The 20,009-nt window shown below is 30.7% G+C and overlaps 1 protein-coding gene across 2 annotated transcripts; it reads right to left on the bottom strand.

Moving 5' to 3' along the window:
- Nucleotides 1-6,474: 6,474 nt before the first annotated feature.
- Nucleotides 6,475-16,100, bottom strand: LOC123692846. 2 transcript variants are annotated; one of them, XM_045637642.1, is made up of 9 exons: nt 16,001-16,100; nt 10,479-10,570; nt 10,138-10,205; nt 9,877-9,980; nt 9,112-9,176; nt 8,789-8,859; nt 8,354-8,462; nt 7,856-7,935; nt 6,475-6,739 (listed from the first exon to the last, which is right to left on the bottom strand). In XM_045637642.1, the coding sequence occupies exons 1-9, from the start codon at nt 16,013-16,015 to the stop codon at nt 6,636-6,638; spliced, it is 708 nt and encodes a 235-aa protein (XP_045493598.1). In that variant the 5' UTR covers nt 16,016-16,100; the 3' UTR covers nt 6,475-6,635. The 2 variants fall into 2 exon arrangements, with proteins under 2 accessions (XP_045493598.1, XP_045493599.1); XM_045637643.1 differs by having other exon boundaries at nt 7,851-7,935; nt 16,001-16,066.
- Nucleotides 16,101-20,009: the final 3,909 nt, after the last annotated feature.

Below are 20,009 nucleotides of genomic sequence, written 5' to 3'. Positions count from 1 at the left end.
TAGAAAGATATTATTTCGTGCATTTTACATTTGTTATAATTAATAGCTAGGTCATGTTTATCATTTTTTCAAACTCAAACTTTTATTAATGCAATTAGACTTCTTCTAGAAGCACTATAGCAATCTTCATAACATATTTTTTAACATTTACCACCGATTCGGAAAGCATTTATAATTTTCTAGAATGCTTGCTTGCTAAACTAAAATGCATAGATTTTTTTTTGTTTCCATACATGATGATGTATGTAATTCATTATTTGATTTAATTTACTAATTAAAATATGTTTTAGTGTTATTATTTTAAGTGTGGTTACATTGATTCATTTTTCGAAAATGTTGATTATAATAATTTCGGCTTTAATCAAATTAGATCTCCGGGTTTTAAAAGATAATACAAAATATTACCTATGGCTTATGGTTGAAAGTAGAGGTTATTGCAGGCAGTATTGTGATATTGGGGTTTTAAAAAAATTAAAGAGTAATGCTGGAGAAGCTTTATTCCTCCAAGTGAAGAAGTAAATGCCGAGCAGTGGTAAAGGTTTTAATGAAAAATGTTTAAAAACATTAGCCTTTAGCCATTAGCCTAGCTCTATGTTCGTTTTACATCTAGACCTAGATAGAGCAAGAGCATTATTTAGTGATCTTTTAGTGAAAAGGAAAACTCGTATTCAGTGTTGTTCAATATTAGAGCATTGCACACAATCTTATAGAATGCACTAAGAACAACGAAATAATGCTCTACGCCTGTTACATTAAAATAATTTGACAAAGTGGGGTTAGAACGCAACGGTTAGAATGAGCATTCGCTCGTTTGATGTAAATGCACCGCAATGTGTATGGGTTTTCATGTTAAAGGAAATTTTAACAGTGATCTCGTTACTTAATTGTCAGATACTTATTAGATATTAAATCAAAAAATAGTTATATACAAAATTCCATAAAGCTAAGCTTTGTAACCTTCGTTGTTGCATAGAATTCAGACCTCCAGACCAACAAGGAAGCTTAATATATTCACAATTTATATTTACATAGCAAACAGTTTAATAGTTCCACTTCAATAATCTCTTCACCAATTAATCGAATAAGTCTTAACTAGCAATTTCTATTACTGATACTAATGAATTCTAAATTATGAGCATATATTATTCAACTACCCGCATAAAATAGTCCTTATGTCTGTAAGGATAAGGTCTATATTAAAATTTATCAGTAAGTCAATCATGCAGGAAGATGCCCGTTAGTCACCATTTAAGGCTGTACAGAAGGTTTTATAGTAACGGTTGTCGGTCAACCCGGTGCAAATATTTCAAGATAACATTTGATAACGATTATTGAGGAAATATGGTCAATCTGATTTATATTATGAAAATGGGGTGCCTTGATGTGAGGGATAACTTCCTGTATCATCTTGATTAACTTTCGTGTGCTAAGGATGCAATTTTGCGTCCATCTTCTTTTGAAATCAACGAGCATTTATAAACTTTGATCATTCATTTATGTACTTATCACACGAAAGTTATAGAAATCATATTTTTGATGATTGGTGATGGATGTACAAATTGTGATGCATTCGAAAATGGAACAGGTTCAAAATAAACAGATCGAATTTTTTTTTCGTTACAATAAGTAACTACTTTTTGATGCTATTCATTTCTAACAAAGTGTGTATAGGAATGACAATATAGAATATTACTAGGTTTCCGCCCGCGGCTTCACCCGCGTAGTCAAAGAAAACCCAGCATAGTTCCCGTTCCCGTGTGATTTCCGGGATTGCGTAATTTTCCCGGGATAAAAAGTAGCCTATGTCCTTTCTCGGGCATCAAAATATCTTGATAATTGGTTCAGTAGTTTAGGCGTGATTGAGTAACAGACAGACAAACAGAGTTACTTACGCATATAATATAATATTAGTATGGATGCACTGTGATCTATTTTGATTAACCCAAAAAATTTGTTTTGCTACACTCCTTCCTTCAACATTGTTTGAAGTTACTTGCAACTTACGTGCAGCTCAAGCAATTATAAGATAGTTCTACAAATTGTTAGGTGGTATATACATTGTTATATGTATACTAGCTGTGCCCGCGACTTCGTCCGCGTGGAATAGCGACTGCATAGTAGTTACTACTTTACATACAATTATTTAGTAAACACGTACTACCATAAACAATTCATAGAATTGTTAATAGAATTTATTACTAATCTAAGCTAAAAAACTTACGTACTTTCCGGAAATCCGGGGCATTTTCCGGGGATATCCGGAAAATGCCTGTAAAATATCTGGAAAATCCCACGGAAAATGTGTGAAAATGTCCGGGAAATACCCGGAAAATATCCGGAAAATGCGTGAAAATGTTCGGGAAAAGCGTGGAAAATGCCTGAAAAATCGCCGGAAAATGCCAGGGAAATGTCTGGAAAATATCCGGAAAAAGCATGGAAAATGCTTGGAAAATCCCCGGAAAATGCCTGAGAGATGCCCAGAAAATGCCCGGAAAATATTCAAAAAATGCGTGAAAATGTCCGGAAAAGGCGTGGAAAATGCCTGGAAAATTCCCGGAAAATGTCTGGAAAATGCCTGGAAAATCCCCGGAAAATGCGTGAAAATGTCCGGAAAAGGCGTGGAAAATGCCTGGAAAATATCCGGAAAATGCGTGAAAATGTCCGGAAAAAGCGTGGAAAATGCCACTTCAAATTTGCGAAGTAATTAAAGCAGACAACCAAAAAAAGAAAAAGAAAGCTAAAATCTTTCATATTAAATGTATATGGGATATTCATATTTCATATTATGTACTTAATGTATGGGAGGGTTTAAAGATATTTTTTTTTTGATATTTCTCGATTTATTTTAAAAAAATGATTACGGCCATTATTAGGTTAAGTACTTTCGATATCAGTTTAAAGTTTTTTGTTATCTGTAATACTTACAAAAAAAAATCGCCTGTGCACACTGAACGATTACACCTTGTACATGAATGCCTTAGCAAATGTTCGCCGTGATTATTTAAATGATCATAATTTTTTTTATTAATGAACCAATTGACATGAATTACAAAATGACAAAAACAATTAACTACAGTTTTGGGTTCGGGATCAATTTAATAATTACACCTGCTAATATTTTTTTACATATTTTCATTGTATAAAATCGTAACATAATTTCCTTTATGTATTGTTCTATTAACACATAGATAATATCTTCCCAAGGTACTAAATTTTAATAAAAAAGTTGTTTCTGTTATTTATATCTAAAAAAGAGTATTTATATTAGACAGAAATAAACATAAAATTTTTATAAGTTTTATGGAAGCTGAATGTAATGCAAATGGGCAAATATAAAAGTAAAATTAGGTATTTAAAATAAATAAATGAAACAACTACCAATTACAGAAAAACTTCTTTTTCGGTTGAAAATTGCTGGATCATGAGTATAATTCTTTATCTCTTACCTTGGGCAGTCTGGAAGAGATCGCTAGTAAGCGATAAGACCGCCTTATGTACATACCGTGTTAATCCATTTGGTATGATTGTAAATATTTTACTTGGTGTGGTACGTATATTACCACACCAATTGATAAATAATATGTACTCTGATCCCAGTACGATCTGTACCGCGATAGCCATAACGATAATAAAACAATCAGATGACAGTAAAGCACGATTAAAAATCATACTTGTACAGTAGTTGTGAGTGCAATATTTACGTTTCAAAATAACATTTTTTTTGGTACTAAAACGTAGGTAGATTCTCACGCACGCACGCTGATACGTGGTTGGCTGCCCCTTTTCTCATTCCCGAAAAATATCCTCTAAAATTACCCAAGATTCTTCCAATGATTGTACCATACGTTGGAAATTAACTTTAGTCAACAATTGACCACGCGCCAGGATACTTATTTCTACTACATCCTCACGCAAATCGTTAATTTTTATGAATATTGAATCTGTAAATAAAAAAAAATGAAAAGATTACTTTACCTAATTTTATTAAAAAGCTACTAACAAATAAAATTCTACCAAGAACTACTTAAAGTGACCTTCTTTGGGCGTTTAATATAGTCTTGTAAAAGTTATACATAAAAATAAAATTTCATCATTTTCTTATTTTGTCGTAACTTCAATTCTAATTAAAAACATGAGTCTAACTATATAATTAATTAATAAAGAATAAATATAAAAGCTACAACTTACCTTTTGTGGGAACGCAAGAAGGATTTTTAAAATGTCACAATTAACTGTTAATAGTGTCTTGTTTGACATCAAACAATAAACATCTACCCTCACTTGTAAAATTTTATTTAGTTTATTCACATAAAATATAAGCACCTGAAGTGGACTCTGGGAAGACATGGGTTAAAAAGTTAAATAAATAAGTACAATTAAAAACCCCACCAACATCATATTATTTAATTTTTAATTATAAATTTGCAAGAAGCGTTAAACATGTAAATTGATTTGATTTTAATGAAGTCTCATAGATGGCGCTGTTTCAAATTTGTCTTTATACTACTAAGATTCATTAAACTGTTTCTCTGCCAAAATTACGTAAATGACGTAGTTTTTATAGTGTAAAGCTAGATAATAGCGTGGCTTACCCAAAAACAACATTTAAACATGAGTCTTTAGATTGTACGCTGTGTAATACACGGAATACGTTAGAAAAATAAAGGTTCACAGCTCCTCCCCCGGAGGTGATAGCATGATAATGTGTATATAAAAGCCTCACCCGACCTGTTAGTAATATTCATGCAAAATTTGAAGTCAATCTATGCGGTACTTTTCGAGATTAGCTCGGACAAATATACAGACAAACAGACAAACAGACAAACCGACAAACAGACAAACAGACAAAAATTCTAAAAACTATGTTTTTGGCTTCTATATCGATTATAGATCATGGATTATGTATTCTTTTAAAAAAATATTCAATGTACAGTTTTGACTTTCCTACGATTTTATTATATGTATAGATTATGACAAGACCTAAGTGAGATGCAATAAGATAGTACACTGGTAGGGACCGGATCGTTTGCTTTCTATTTTAGGCTTTTAGTGAACGTTGGGTTTAGTAAAAAGTACATGTTTATGTAGGAGAAAAACTAAATATTACATGAGCATATATAAAATAAAATAAATAAAGCTTTATTCATTCATTCTTTTCTTATATAACAATCTCACTTAATTCCGATCAATAAAATATAAGAAATTATCCTTCGCGATTGCAAAACTAATCCAATGTTAACGTGTGAAGGTTTGTGATGTAAAAACCCTGAAGAAGATTTTAGTATTTTTGACCTAAGAGTCACACAAAGAATAAGTTAGTTGATTTAAACTCATCTTGTACAATCCGCCTACTATATTATTATCTGAAGGTTAGTAGCAGTTCTTTAGGTTGTGTCGGGTGCATTGCACTACGAAGATAATCTTCTAATTTAATCTAGCTATAATCCTTTGTATTATGAAAGATATATAGGTAATATCATACATGAATGTGTTGGATATTGGTGTGAAAAAAGTATGAAAAAAATAACGTCTGGAATAAAGAAAAGTGAAAAAGTGCATTCAGATGATTGCTTTATTTTAATTTGTCACTTTTTTCAATAAGTTTATATTTAAATAAATAAATTAAATATTTCAGGACAATTTTCACACACGGCATGATCTGATCCCATACTAAGCTTTCGCTTGTGTTATGGAAACCAGATGGCTGATATACATACATATTATATAATTTTAAATAAATAATTATATAGATAATTAACACCCAGACACAGAGCAAACATCTATGTTCATCACACAAATATTTGCCCCGGGTGGGAATCGAACCCACGACCTCTGGCTTGGAAGGCAGGGCCACTACCAACCAAGCCAACCGGTCAGTCAATTTATTAATGGACCGAAGGCTAGATGGAAAAAATGAGACGAAAAGTTGTAACGACACTTTTTTCTATAGTTGTAAGCCGTGCGCTTGTTTCTCTGTCTGTGTCTCGTTCCATCCGTTCCATCCCTTGACACCCCTCATTTTTTTTTAATTTATCCAATACATAATAAATTTCTACAAGGAGTCAATCACTTGTATGAAAGTTAATTTAATTCTGTAAAAAGCTGTTTAGATTAAAATGCTATAAAAAGATGATAGTTTGATAGCCAATTTCAACTTTGTTTTTGTTAGTTTTCTATTCAAACAACTTTCAGAACCTGTGGTAGATAGAAATTTACTGATAAAGAATCGTTAAAGTTAATTAGACTTATAAAAACATATAAGTTCATCGAATATTTTGTATTTCTTATAAAAAATCACGAATGGGACTTAGTACCTACAAGAGAACTTGTTTCTAATATTTTTAGCTGACTGTATTCACTGCAATTTGGTTTAAATTTTAAGAGAAAATTTATTTATTTATTTTTTGATATCTTTTACGTATTATTGTAAATCTTTCCAGTAATAAAGGGGGTGAGAAAATAAAACAATTTATAATTATAAAAATACTGTTTATTTAATTACCCTTGCAGTTCAAAAACACAATGGATCGAATTTCGCAAAATAAACCAAAATTCTGTTTAATTCGTGGCAAAGGTTTGAAACTTAAATAATTTTTTTTATCTTAAATTATACATAATAATATTATATTACAATTTTAATTTCTTTGATTTTTCAACGGTCGAACGTTGCTTGAGTCAATATTTTCTTTCTGTTCCACATTCACTTGCTTGGCCGATTTTTGCTCTGAATTTGATTGCTCTGAAAATAAACAGTATATTATAATAATTAGTAAATGGGAGATAGCAATTCTATTTTAATGATATCAATATAGAGAAAGTAGAGTTACATTATAAAGAGGTAAAGTTTGTAATTTTGCTAAGAATTATGGGGTCAGTAAAAGGTGTTACTATCATTAATAAAACAATGATGTACATAGCTTAGTACAATGCGGTTTTAATATTATGTAGGTTACTCTTAATAAAGAAAATTAATAACTTTACAAAGTAACAAACCGACGAGCTAAAATTACTTCACATTTTATGAGCTAAATACTCCTTACATTCAATCAGATATGCAATTTGCCAAGGGGCTATAATTAACTATTTTTTCTTATTTTACGACTCAAGCTTCTTGCTTGCTATAACATCATCCCGCAGGGTTTCCCTACAAATAGTTACTGAGATATTTTCCTTATAGATGACACTAATTAAGTGCTATTCTGGTAAATTATATGCAGTTTTCTTGTAAATGTGTTTAAGTGATTTCTGTGAAACATACTTCATTTAAAATGTTTCATTTGTGCTTCTGTGAGCAAAATGCATGTTACGATAAACCGTATAATTTATGGGGAGAGTATTTGGAATTTTGCAAGTAATGATTTGATGTGTATGTTGTAAACTGCAAGAATATAAATCTCAAGTTTATAATTTTTTGCGCTCGTAAAAACCTATCTTTACTTTATTTTTAAAAGACTCCATGAAACAATTTGCCATACATTTATTTTATGTTCCTGTAGTAGTTAATTGTAATTATTTTTATAAAAAATAAATATGATTTTTTCCAATATTTTTATGTAGAGATTTAACATATTCAGGACGAAAACACATCTATACTAATATTATAAAGCTGAAGAGTTTGTTTGTTTGTATGTTTGTTTGTTTGAACGTGCTAATCTCGGGAACTACTGGTCCGATTTGAAAAATTCTTTCGGTGTTAGATAGCCCATTTATCGAGGAAGGCTATTATATAGGCTATATATTATCACGCTACGACCAACAGGAGTGGAGCCACGGGGGTGTAACTGCACGGAGCAGCTAGTTTATAATAATTTTGAATTATACTTAATATACTATTTTTCATAACAGCTTACCTTACCATTAGCTTTTTCTTCAGGCTCTATTTGAGGTTGATGTTGTAGAACTAACTGGTTCAAACTGTAACCCGCATGAATTGGTCTGAAATTATTGTCATTATTATTGTATAAATTGTATAATATTATTTGATAATGTTTGTAGTGGTAATTATCGGAAGTACTTCTAAGATCATGATTGGATATTATTGTAGAATTATTTATGCTTCATTAATTTTGTTTATAATTTTTGTATGCATGTAGATTAATTTATGTGATTGGGAATTGTGAGGAGAAATAAATAAATGATTTGATTTTGATTTTTGATTAAATTTAAAGCTACATTATTGAGGAAAGACATAAGAAGTAAAGTATAAGGAGAAACCATCCTCCTTCTTCAAGAAATATTATAAAACAAGAATTAATGAAATCGGTTCAGCCGTTGTCGAGTTTTGCGCTTGTCAACACATTTGAAAGCTATAGATTAGGCTATACTTCTAAAATTAAGTAAAAATTTAACTTACTGGTAAGGATTTTGATACCCAAACGGGTAAGGAGCGACTTGGGCACCAAATCCGTTAGGGTTCTGCAGCGGCCGGCCGGAGGGATCCACTAGGATTGAGTTTTGGTAACCTATGGAGTTAAATAATTAATTTTAATTGTTGTATGTCTCTTGTCATTTTTTTATAAACAGTTTATTATGTATCATGTACGATAAAACTATAAATAATTTGCTGTATATTGATGTTTAAATAGAATATTATGTAAAGAATTAGTAATTCTATGCACATTTTAACAGCAAAAAATGACTACTGGCAATTTCATAAATCACAGTACGAGGAAAGCGTTTGTGGGGAACACGTCGGTGTCATTTTATCTCATGAATTTAAGTCTCAATTATTAAAATTTATAATTATAAAAAGCGAACAAAAAATAAAGTACATATTTGTCATAATTACCAGTATAGCCAGGGTTTTGTACAGGCATTTGTGAAAGGATGTAAAGAGGTCGGTAGTTCACACCACCGGGTCTGTAAAATATAAATGAATTTATTTTTAAATTATGGTGCAATTATTTCTGGTTCTAGTTTTGGGATTTAATTCAATATGTACAGGTAAATATGCAACATAATCTTGTTATCTAGAGAGTTTTATTAATCAGATACATTATGCCATAAAAAGACACATTTCAATGTCCAATTAGGTATTTCTTTATAACACTTTTCAGAATTTACAATTATAACAATACTATCGAAAGAAAATTATTAAATAAATGTACCTACCCTTGCATCAAGATGTAAACTTTTTGGCCCGGTAACAATCCGGGAATAGTGGGATACACAGGTTGCTGAAAAAAGCGAATACTTTGTGAGGTCACGAAAAATAATAGCAAAGTCTTATCACAGAAGCAACATGAGTTGTTTTTCTTCTAGGCGCTAAAAATCCACGCCCACTTGGATTGTAATAAAATGAGTCGTTTTTTAAGAAAAAAAAAAAATTGGTTGTCTGTAAAGTCGGTTTACTGACGATAGTTGAACGAGACAACGTCCGATTGTGCTTCTTTGTCGCTCGTTCCGCGCTCTTGCTCGCACTTCAAGCCTTACATGGAACGCCTCAGATGAGTCAGAGCGAGGTAACGCCGCATGAGTCATGTTTTTTCGTGCGTGCAGCCGGCTTTATCGAATTATAAGACGTTGTCACGTCAAAAAAGATTTATTCAAACGTTAACATTTACTAAAACATTATTCAATATTACTTTATAGTAGGTATGAATGAACGATAATGTGGATAATCTGCAGATAAATTGAACAACATTATTTCTACACTATAGCTGCGCTCCGCAGTTTCACCCACATGGCTCTGCTCCTCCGCAAGAACTTTTCAAATCGGACCAGTAGCTCCTGAAACGAACTTTTCAGCTTTATAATATTAGTATAGATGCATGCCTAGTTTTAATTTTTCAAATGTTGATAGTTTTCAAAAGTTGATAATTTAATAATAGAGACTAAAGACATAGGTACTCTAATAATATTGTTCTAAATATTTACCTGCTGTGGTGGTTGCTGAGGTTGTTGTACACCAGGTACTAACTCTACTTCTGTATTTGGATCCAGATTCTCTAATCTAGATGACGTCTCGCTATTTTCATTCGCTGTAAAGGAAAAAATAACTTGTTATATTACTGTAAGGACTTGATTTATTTATTTTTATGCTTTAGAAGTGGGACGCCTACTAAGCTTTATCAAGTTTAGAAAAATATATAATGTAGTTTTTATATCGATTTGCAAATAAAATAAAATTATAATTACCTTCTTTCTGTTGTTGACTGTAGTAGTTAACTGCTCCTGGATTATTTGCACTTAAATAATATTCCAGTCTGAAAAAAAATCACATTTTTATTCTACATAAATTCACAAAAAATAGCATGTATATTGTATGCCGAGCACACTTGTCAGAAGTGAAACTTCTTTGGCAACATTCAAAGATTCCAAAATCGTCGCCTTACTCCGTGATGTGACGGTATTGCCATGACGCGACCTTCAAATTTTAGTCTCAACGCGCCTAAAGAAGTTTCACTTCAAAAATGTTGGAAATGGACATATTATTGATTACAAGTTTTATGTATTACAGACTAAAATAAATATCTTACGGAATAGCTTGTTGCAGTGACGCATGCGTCTGCGCATTATAATACTGCTGCGGCGGTGCGGCGCCGACTGCGCAAATTGCTGCAAATACAAACTGAAAAAAATAATTGTATTATTTTTATTATTTTACGATGCATAGCTGATCCATATTGTGTTATATGGTTTTGAGTTTAAGGGTAACTCAAAATCATAGAATTATAAATTTAATTTTACTTATAAGATAACACGCATGTTGTTTTGGTACATAAGCTACATCACTGCTAAGTACAATCAAAATCAGTTCAGTGTTGTTTGCGTGAAAAAGGAACAAACATACATCGTCACAAACTTTATAATATTAGTTAAATATAAATAATGTTTAACGTTGACTTTTATTGATAATGAGTCAATTAAAAACATATAAATAAACTCTATCTACGCTATCTTATAAATAAGTTTTAAATAGAATTTAAATTTTTTAAGCAATAAGATGTCTTCGTTCTATACCACTACGAAAACCGTAAAACAGATCATTAATATACCAATTTATATTCTAAAACCAAGTCTAAAACTCTTGTATTTACGTTCTTACTTAATCTGCAGTATTAAGTATGCACAAAGGGCTAAAACGTTTGACAGAATTTATGTCTCAGAGACTGTCTAACGTCCCAATAGATTTCGTTGTCTAATTATGATTCAAGATAGTCACCATCCTTCGATATAGAGGCCAGATGGCCGGAAAACTCTTACGAAACGAGGTGTTAAGTGTATTGCGAATTTTGATAGAGTTTAAATTATGGGAAACTTGATAGATTTCAAATTTTAGGAGTAAGTCAAGCGACCTCTATGTGTTTCAGGTTAGACGTAGTTAGCTTATGCGAGTGTTTTTTCGATATGAAATCTTAAATGTAGTGAATTTTAGAGTGTCTTTGTGTTGATTGGATCGGCGCAAACGGGCTACTGACCACGGCCATTGGTGGCTATAGCGACAGCTTTCCGCTCGCGGCTTCGCCCGCGATTCCAAAGAAAAACCCGCATAGTTCCCGTTCAAGCGGGATTTCCGAGATAAAACCTATCCTATGTGTTAATCCAAGTTACCCTCTATATGTGTGCAACATTTCATTGTATAATTGGTTCAGTAGTTGCGTGAAAGATTAACAAACATACATCCTAAATACATGCAACAAAATTTCACATTAATTATAAGTAATATAAGTAGGATATGATAAAATATAATTTAATAAAATTTAATATATTTATAAGTAATATAAAATACCATTGTATTGCACATATCCTAAAAAAGATCCGGAAATGCATGCAGACACTGTATTCTTGGCTATAGCTCACATACCAACGTCTTTATAAAGCTTTTATCAGCCATATCTTATCGATGATACAACAAATTAACATTACCATTCTTAATTTAGTTGAATACGTAATAGAGAATATATTTGCAATAATTAATCGTTGTTTACCTAATTACTATACCGATGACAAGAACTCATTGAGAATAGAATCAATGTGATTCGATCAATTAAATCAGTAAATACCTGAATTTGTAAGTTTGTATGTTTGTTCTTCAGTTTCAAAGTCACAACGAACTAGTAAAAATACTGTTCTTGGTTTAATGTTATTGTATTACTAATCTATATTATCATGAAAATGAATCGCCAAATGTGTTGCTAGTCGCAAAACTCGACAACGGTTGAACCGATTTCGTTAATTATTTTTTTATAATATTCTTTGAAGTACCTACGATTGTGGTTCTTATGTATTAAACCAACTGCTCTAAGTTCTTATGGAGAGAAAACGTAATAAAATGTACCACGGGCGAAGCTGGGGTGGACCGCTAGTTTTGTCTAATTTTTCAATGCATTTGTAAACAAATCTTATTTTTTTTTTAAATATTAATGTCACAGATGACATATGTTTTATTTAAATTTAGTGTAAAACACATTCGGAAATTTCGGAAGGAAGTTCAACCATAACACCATTAGTATTAAAACATCGTAGGACCTTAACCTACATTCGTGTCACTGATCGTAAATGAAGACGTGTGACATAATGTTTTATTATGTTTTAAAGTGAAACATATTATTTAGTTACATTATGATTTAGAACTGCTTTTCAAATCGATGGTAAATGGTAGAATGGTAAATGGTAATGGTAATCGATGGTAATGGTAAATGGTATAAATGGTTCTCGTCGTCTAGAAAATAATTTAAATTGCAAAGAAAATAGATGACATCTAGACGTCGAAATTGTCACTACATACAATTAGAAACTAGCAAGAATCCAAAAGACACTGGCAAATAGTCACATCTTATTGCCATGAAAACCAAAAAAAAAAAAAAAAGAATCCAAAATGAAAACGAGATTAAATTATTATAATTCTTTAAACTTAGTAAAAAAGAACTAAATATAGTTAAAAAAATATCGAATTACAAATCATCTGGATTTTTAATTCGATAATTTTTCAACATATTCAAACTAAAGATATCTTCGAATGCTTTATTATTTTAAAGGACATATAAAAATCTGGAGCAAATAAACAATGCAATGCGTAAACTTCTTTTCATGACAAAAGGTAATGAGTTCGTTGAACCTGGTACATAATATTCATCCTTGCATGGTTAGTTTTAAAAATAGACACGTGGTCATGACCAACGAGATTTTTTGAATATGTAACATTACCAAAAATGGTTAACGGTACTTAACAATCTGTTTAATAGACAAAACACGTAACAAATTCTTGTAACTGGAGTTAAATATAATCAGATTACTTTTTTTATGTTTCTTTTTGTTGATATAGTTCGTTATTATAATATATTAGTAAAATAATATTTACAACACCTTTATGCGAATATGCGAAAATTGAAATTTCAACAGAGTTTTTAATGCCGTTTTAGTTTGTAAGAACCTTCCTTTTTTGAAGTCGGTTAAATACAAATAGAAAAAACATGAATAGCTTTTTTGTAGTGTCGCTGTTAGCGCAGGAGGGCTTCTACAGCATAACCAGACTTGACATGAATAGTTTCTAATGATTCTGCTATCGAAATTATTGATTAAGATATTAGATGTTGACTTTATTATTAGAAGATTATCCACAAAAATTATACTAAGTACATAACGTAGGTACTGGAAGAGCAACGAACTCAAACTTCAACAAACAGTGACAGTCTAGTAAAAGTGACACATTTCTCAACGTTTAAGCAACAAGGGATGATTGAGGCCACTTGCATTAAGGAGCAACGACGCGAATCATCACATGTCCACTTGTATAATTATAGCGATTCCATAGTTGTCTGATGTAAGAGTTATTCTACGGTTGCTTGGCTACGCGTGAAGGAAATACTTAGGAGTGTATACAGGCTTTTATATAAATAACATGTTTTAATAAATAAATGACTGGGTAATGTGTCTGTATTAAGAAAAGCTTAAAAGCTCCTCGGGGCCCGAACAGAAAAAGAAATTAATTTTCTAGGACTAGGTTTCTATACTACAATATTTCTTTGGTTTCATCTGTTATGTGATAGGACAATAATTATTATTTGTTTACTGCATGAATTAATATTAAAGAAGTATAACCATAAAAATCAAGATATTAACAAGCCGATAAATGAATAAGTACTTCATATGATATGTATCTACTTTTTATGAATTTGTCATATTTCATCATAAATTTTACAATCACTGCAAAAGAAAGTGATAAATGACTGGGCTGATTTTTCAATCGTTGGTTAAAACTTATTCATCGAATAACGTATTTAAAAAATGTATTCTAATTGTCCGTATTTTACAGTGCAGGTGATATTTTAAAATGTTCGTCTTTATTGGACGGATAAATTTTAACCAAGTATTGAAAAATCGGCCCTTAAATTAATTTCATCGTCACGCGCTGCTCTACATTACATCAAAAATAGGAAAATTCCTTACCAAATTTTGGTCTAAAAAACTTGTAATTTTCAAGGGGAGCCATACCAAGAACACTAGTAGTTTTTTATTTCACAATATAGATTAAATCGGACTATTTTGTTCCGTGGTCACATTAAAGTTGTAAACAAAAAGATGGCGTGAGAAGATATAACTTAGGAAGTGTTGATCTGATAAGAATTACTAAACTTGTTGATTTTTATAACAATAAAGAATTAGAATAATTTGTGTTTCTCGGTAGTAGGTAAGTGTTGTAAACTGAAAGCTCAAAAACATCGGACAGGAATCATAGAAACACATTTTACAACTAATTGTTGTAGATAAATAAATATTGTTTAATGTAGTATTATTACCAAAGGGACTTACTTCATTATCTTATAAAAAGCAGAAACTTTACTAGTAAATCCAAACTAATTAAACTTGCACTAATACTAGGTTTGGTCATATGGCACTCGTAAAAACTGCTGAAAAGTTATAGTAACCGTAAACTTATAAGATAAGGAACCGAGACTGAAACGAGAATGAAACTAATAAATGTCTGTTCTTCTTCGAGTTGAAAACATTAGCAAACACAGAAATGCTTTTAGTAAATTACATATCACACAGACACAAAGCTAGACCGAATTGGTAACACTTTTGTATTCAACTAAAATATACTATAATCAATGAAATTAGTTGATGATCATGATTTAAAAATTTCTACAGATAATAATAGTTTGAAAACAACATAGCCCTAACAGTGCATTTAGATCAAACGAACTGAGTTAGAGCAAGAGAACTCTTTCGAGATCTTTTAGTGTTACGAAAATTCGAATTCAGTGTTATTCAGTTTTAGAACAAGATTGAGCATTCGCTTACAGTTTGATGTAAATGCACAGTTATAGATGATGTTTTTTATTAATTAAAATGTTCATAACATAAATCTTAATATATATAAATCTCGTGTCACAATGTTTGTCCTCAATGGACTCCTAAACCACTCAACCGATTATAATAAAATTCGCACACCATGTGCAGTTCGATCCAACTTGAGAGATTGGATAGTTTAAACATGTAGGTACCACGGGCGAAGCCGGGGCGGACCACTAGTAATGACTATATGTTTACGTATCTACTGTTTCCACATAGGTTTGCCGAAAAAGATTAATATTTTAATGATTTATTAGCACATCAAACTTTATGATACTTCTAAGCGGTTTTGGAAGCTTGAGTTTTTGGGTTGAATAATTTCAGTTACAGAAATCACAGTTAAAAATTTAATTAAGGTTGTTTTCGATCAATTGTAATCTTGGTATATAAAATAAATCCTTTGAATATTGAGAAAAGATATATATAAAATTATAATTTTAGAAATTAGAAAGAAACTTACGGAAATTTTGTTTTATTAGTATTTGAATGTATTCTACGTCTTTAGTATGTATATTTAGGAGTTAAATATTGTTTAACGACTAAGTAAATTAATTTAAACTTAACTGATAAATTGCGATATTTCAAATTCAAATGTTTTTGAATAAAAGTAGACTATGATTTGTATAGTTTTTTTTAAAGAAAAATAATTACTCCAATTTCCAAAACCAATTTAAAACTAAATATTAATGAACACTTAACTTACAAGTAACACAGCCATTATTGCACACACACTATTGTCAGCAATGCGGCGCGAGCGCTGTCGTCCGCCTTATATGCTTACCGGCGCACGCGCACGCTTTTCCTACTCCACCCCGTGGGTAAAGGATTTCATTTTTTCGTTAATTTTTCTTTGGTTTTCATACGCAGGCGTATTTGGCAAGGTTTTGTTTATAAGTTTGGCGTTTTTCATAAATGTAGAGATAAATAGTTTTAATATTATTATTACCACTACATAGTATAAAACAAAGTCGCTTTCTCTGTCCCTATGTCCCTTTGTATGCTTAATAACTGAGGCCCCGGAATCACAGACACAAAAGAATCTAAAATCTATTGTGTCGTGGACCGATCGGGCCGCTTGGGGCTCAATGGGTTAAATCTTTAAAACTACGCAACGGATTTTGATGCGGTTTTTTAATAGATAGGTGATTCAAGAGAAAGGTTTTAGTATATAATTTATTAGGTTTTAGATAAAGCGGGCAAAGCCGCGGGCGGTAAGCTAGTAAAATATATATTTGAAATTGGTGTACAATGAATAGATTAAAAGATAAAATAAAGCCTTTTTCCATGAGTACGTAAATGTATTTTCTTCTATATTATATATTGTATTTTAATATCTACATAATCGGTTATACTTAATTATTTATATATACTTTTAAAATAAATGGAATATTAAAAAAAAAATATTTGAAAGGCGCAATGGTTATTTATGAGAAGAAACTTTGGATAGAAGAAATAAAAAAAATAATTTATTGTATATTTTATTTAAAAATATGTTTATTAAGGTAACTTTGTGATGCACCTATTCATAAGTTATACATTTAAGTTTGTGTAATGAACAGGATATTCATAATTTTGAACATAATATTTAATAATAATAAAATTTAAAAGACTAAAAGTGAAAAGGTCATTATTTTTTTCCCAACCCCTTACGTATGTACGTACGTATTTTTAAAGTGAAACTTTTATTACATCGTCTCAAACTTTTTGGTCTGTGTAGCGCATGTCGCGTGACGCACGATACGTACGATAATTATCGTACAAATACGATAATTTTTAGTTAAATGTCTATAGTGTGAAAAAAAGTTTCACTTTTACCGTGGTTTCATAAAACCACACAACATTTTTTTTACGTACTTACGTCATTTTTAAATAATGGAAAATCACAACCAAGTATAAAATGAATACAGGGCTCAATTCATAATGTTTTTATGTTTGAATGCCCGTTAATCGATTACGCCGGAACGGTAGAGCAAATTATAATGTTTGGCAAACATCAAGTGTTACACATATCATTAGCTTAATAATGACGCATTTAGGGCTCATTTTTATAATCTATGATGATTCAATACTTTTTAATTAAAAAATTCTGATCTGGTTGAAAAAGTATGCTTTGAAAACATTTCTTTTCACTTTCTATTCTGTATTATTGGAGAACAAAGTAAATATTATTGATTTTCATTTCAATTCACGAATTTTACCTAAATATATATAATAACTAGATTTCCGCCCGCGGCCTCGCCCGAGTTTGCAAAGGAAAACCCGCATAGTTCCCGTTCCCGTGGGATTTCCGGGATAAAAATGTGTTAATACATGTTACCCTCTATATGTGTGCTAAAGGAGAATGCCCATTTTTGGTACTGGTTTTTCTCATGCATCAAGACAACAATATATTTAAAAAAATCTCAGCAATTTAGAGGACTTCTTATCATCGGAAAATATATTTTGAACAGGGAATGTTTTGTAAAATCTAATAAGACATGTAATTGTTTAGATCCATTACCATAGATTTAGTATCCATATTTACTGGTTACCACGGTAACCAAGCGGTAACTATTATGACATTTACTAAATAGCTAATATTATTTTCATTGAATTACAAAAAATCAATTAACATAAAATCACTCTGTAAGGTATTGTTTATACACTGTAGGTTGTTTTAACATATATAGTGAAGTAAAATAATATAAATATATATAAAAAAATATTATTATGACATAGCTTGTAAGATAGCTTGGAAGGTAACCAGTTATTTCTTATTTGTTTCTTTCTTCGAATATGTAGTGAAAAAACTATTCAAACAACAACAACAATATGCAAACCGAATAAAAACTCTATTGGCATTTTTTAAATATATATTTAGGTTTTCTTGAAATCCGTCCCGGAAGATTTCTGCCTACCTACACTAGCCGATGAACAGATAGACTTTGTCTGAAAGCATAAGCTCTACGCATAGATTAAATATTATGTTAAACGAATAGCCTTCAGACAATAAAATACTCCCTAAATCACACATAAACCTAACTAAATCGGGTTTATTTAAGTTTTGAGGTTAATTCACATTTTTCTCAATATCTTGAAAACCCCTGTTTTTATCACAAAAAAATGTATTAGTAAAAATCTTTTGAATATCGAAGAACCCCCCAAAACCACTCTGGCATTGACGCAACACTATACTGTGGTCCATACTTTCATGGGCATTCTCCTTTCATTGTAATCGGTTCAGTAGTTTTTACGTGAAAGAGTAACAAACATCCATACATCCATACAAACTTTCGCATTTATAATATTAGTAGGATATTAGAATAGAATAGAATATTAGATTAATATAAATTGTTGGTTTATATTAACCTATGAAAAATATAATATTTGTAGAGAAGCTCTTACAAATTAACAAACATTCAATTGAATTAGAATAATAATATAATTATTGTATAGTGTATAAGAAAATATATGTAGTGTATACGTTTTTAGTTCAGACTAAATTTTATTTTTTTATTATTATTTTAATAATATAATAATCTTCTGAAATTATCGACACCATCTCGCTCAATATAATTATAAACCTTCAAGAAAAATTTATAACAACATAATATTATACATGGGGATTTCTTCATTGTCTTTAGAAAATAAAGACCCTCAAGAGTCAAGACCTTGTAAAAACCACAGATTAGAGAGTCATTTGTCTCCCATCATAGATCTTACTTCGGAAGGCTGCAATTTTGGCGCCAAGCCAACATCCATAAAACATTAGATGCTATCGGAAACCCGGAAATATACTTTATTACTCAACAATCGAGTAATATTTGCATGTAAAACGATGAGACTGATTTTAATTGTTTTTGAAGACAGACAGAAGTAACATTTGATAGATTTTTTATTTACATTTTATAGCATTGTCAGATTATTTGTAATAGATAGGTACTAACAATATTTCTAAACAACAATTTTTCTTTACTAAGTGTTTATAATATTTAAAGGGCATTTATGATAAGTAAAACTAACCAAAACATTTCGTAAATAACGGAAAAACTTGAATATTTTTAGTAGATATAATTATTTTCTACCTATTTTTACAACTTACAATTTCTTAAACTTTAAGATAAGTCAAAGAGTAGAAATAAAACACATACAAAACTACAATAAAACCAAATACCTAATAATGTAGCGCTCTTTTCATTACATTCACAATCATTTCCAAGAATAACCATACCATACCTACCATTAAATTATTTCCCCAAAGATTATTATACCTCAAAACTGCAAGTACGGACAGTTGCGGAATAATTCCATCCTTAGAAGGGATTAGTCATTACTTTTTGATTCGTCACCTTTCATGTGAAACTAGATTCGGATTTTTTTGTATCATGTGTATTTGTTATGAAAGTATAGTGTGACAATTTTATAAGGGAAAACAATAAAATATGAGCATTCCACCTTTTTTAGCATTATTTGGTGATAATGTTTCATCTCTATTAAACATTAAACTCAGTCTACAAAAATTATCTCGATATTTAATTAATATATGCTATATAAGATTAAGAAAGTTTACGGTATATGTATATGTCGTGGCCATATCGTAGATTTGCTCATTTCATGATATGATCGATCATTTCACGAAATGGTCGCATTTCATGAAATGGCCAACATAGTTTGATCAGATCGTTAAATCGTCAACGTTTCACGATTTGGTCATCCACATTTGGCCAGATCGT

This window comes from Colias croceus, chromosome 6, assembly GCF_905220415.1.
Source record: "Colias croceus chromosome 6, ilColCroc2.1".
NCBI classification, from domain to species: domain Eukaryota; kingdom Metazoa; phylum Arthropoda; class Insecta; order Lepidoptera; family Pieridae; genus Colias; species Colias croceus.
This window is presented reverse-complemented; position numbering and strand designations above follow the sequence as displayed.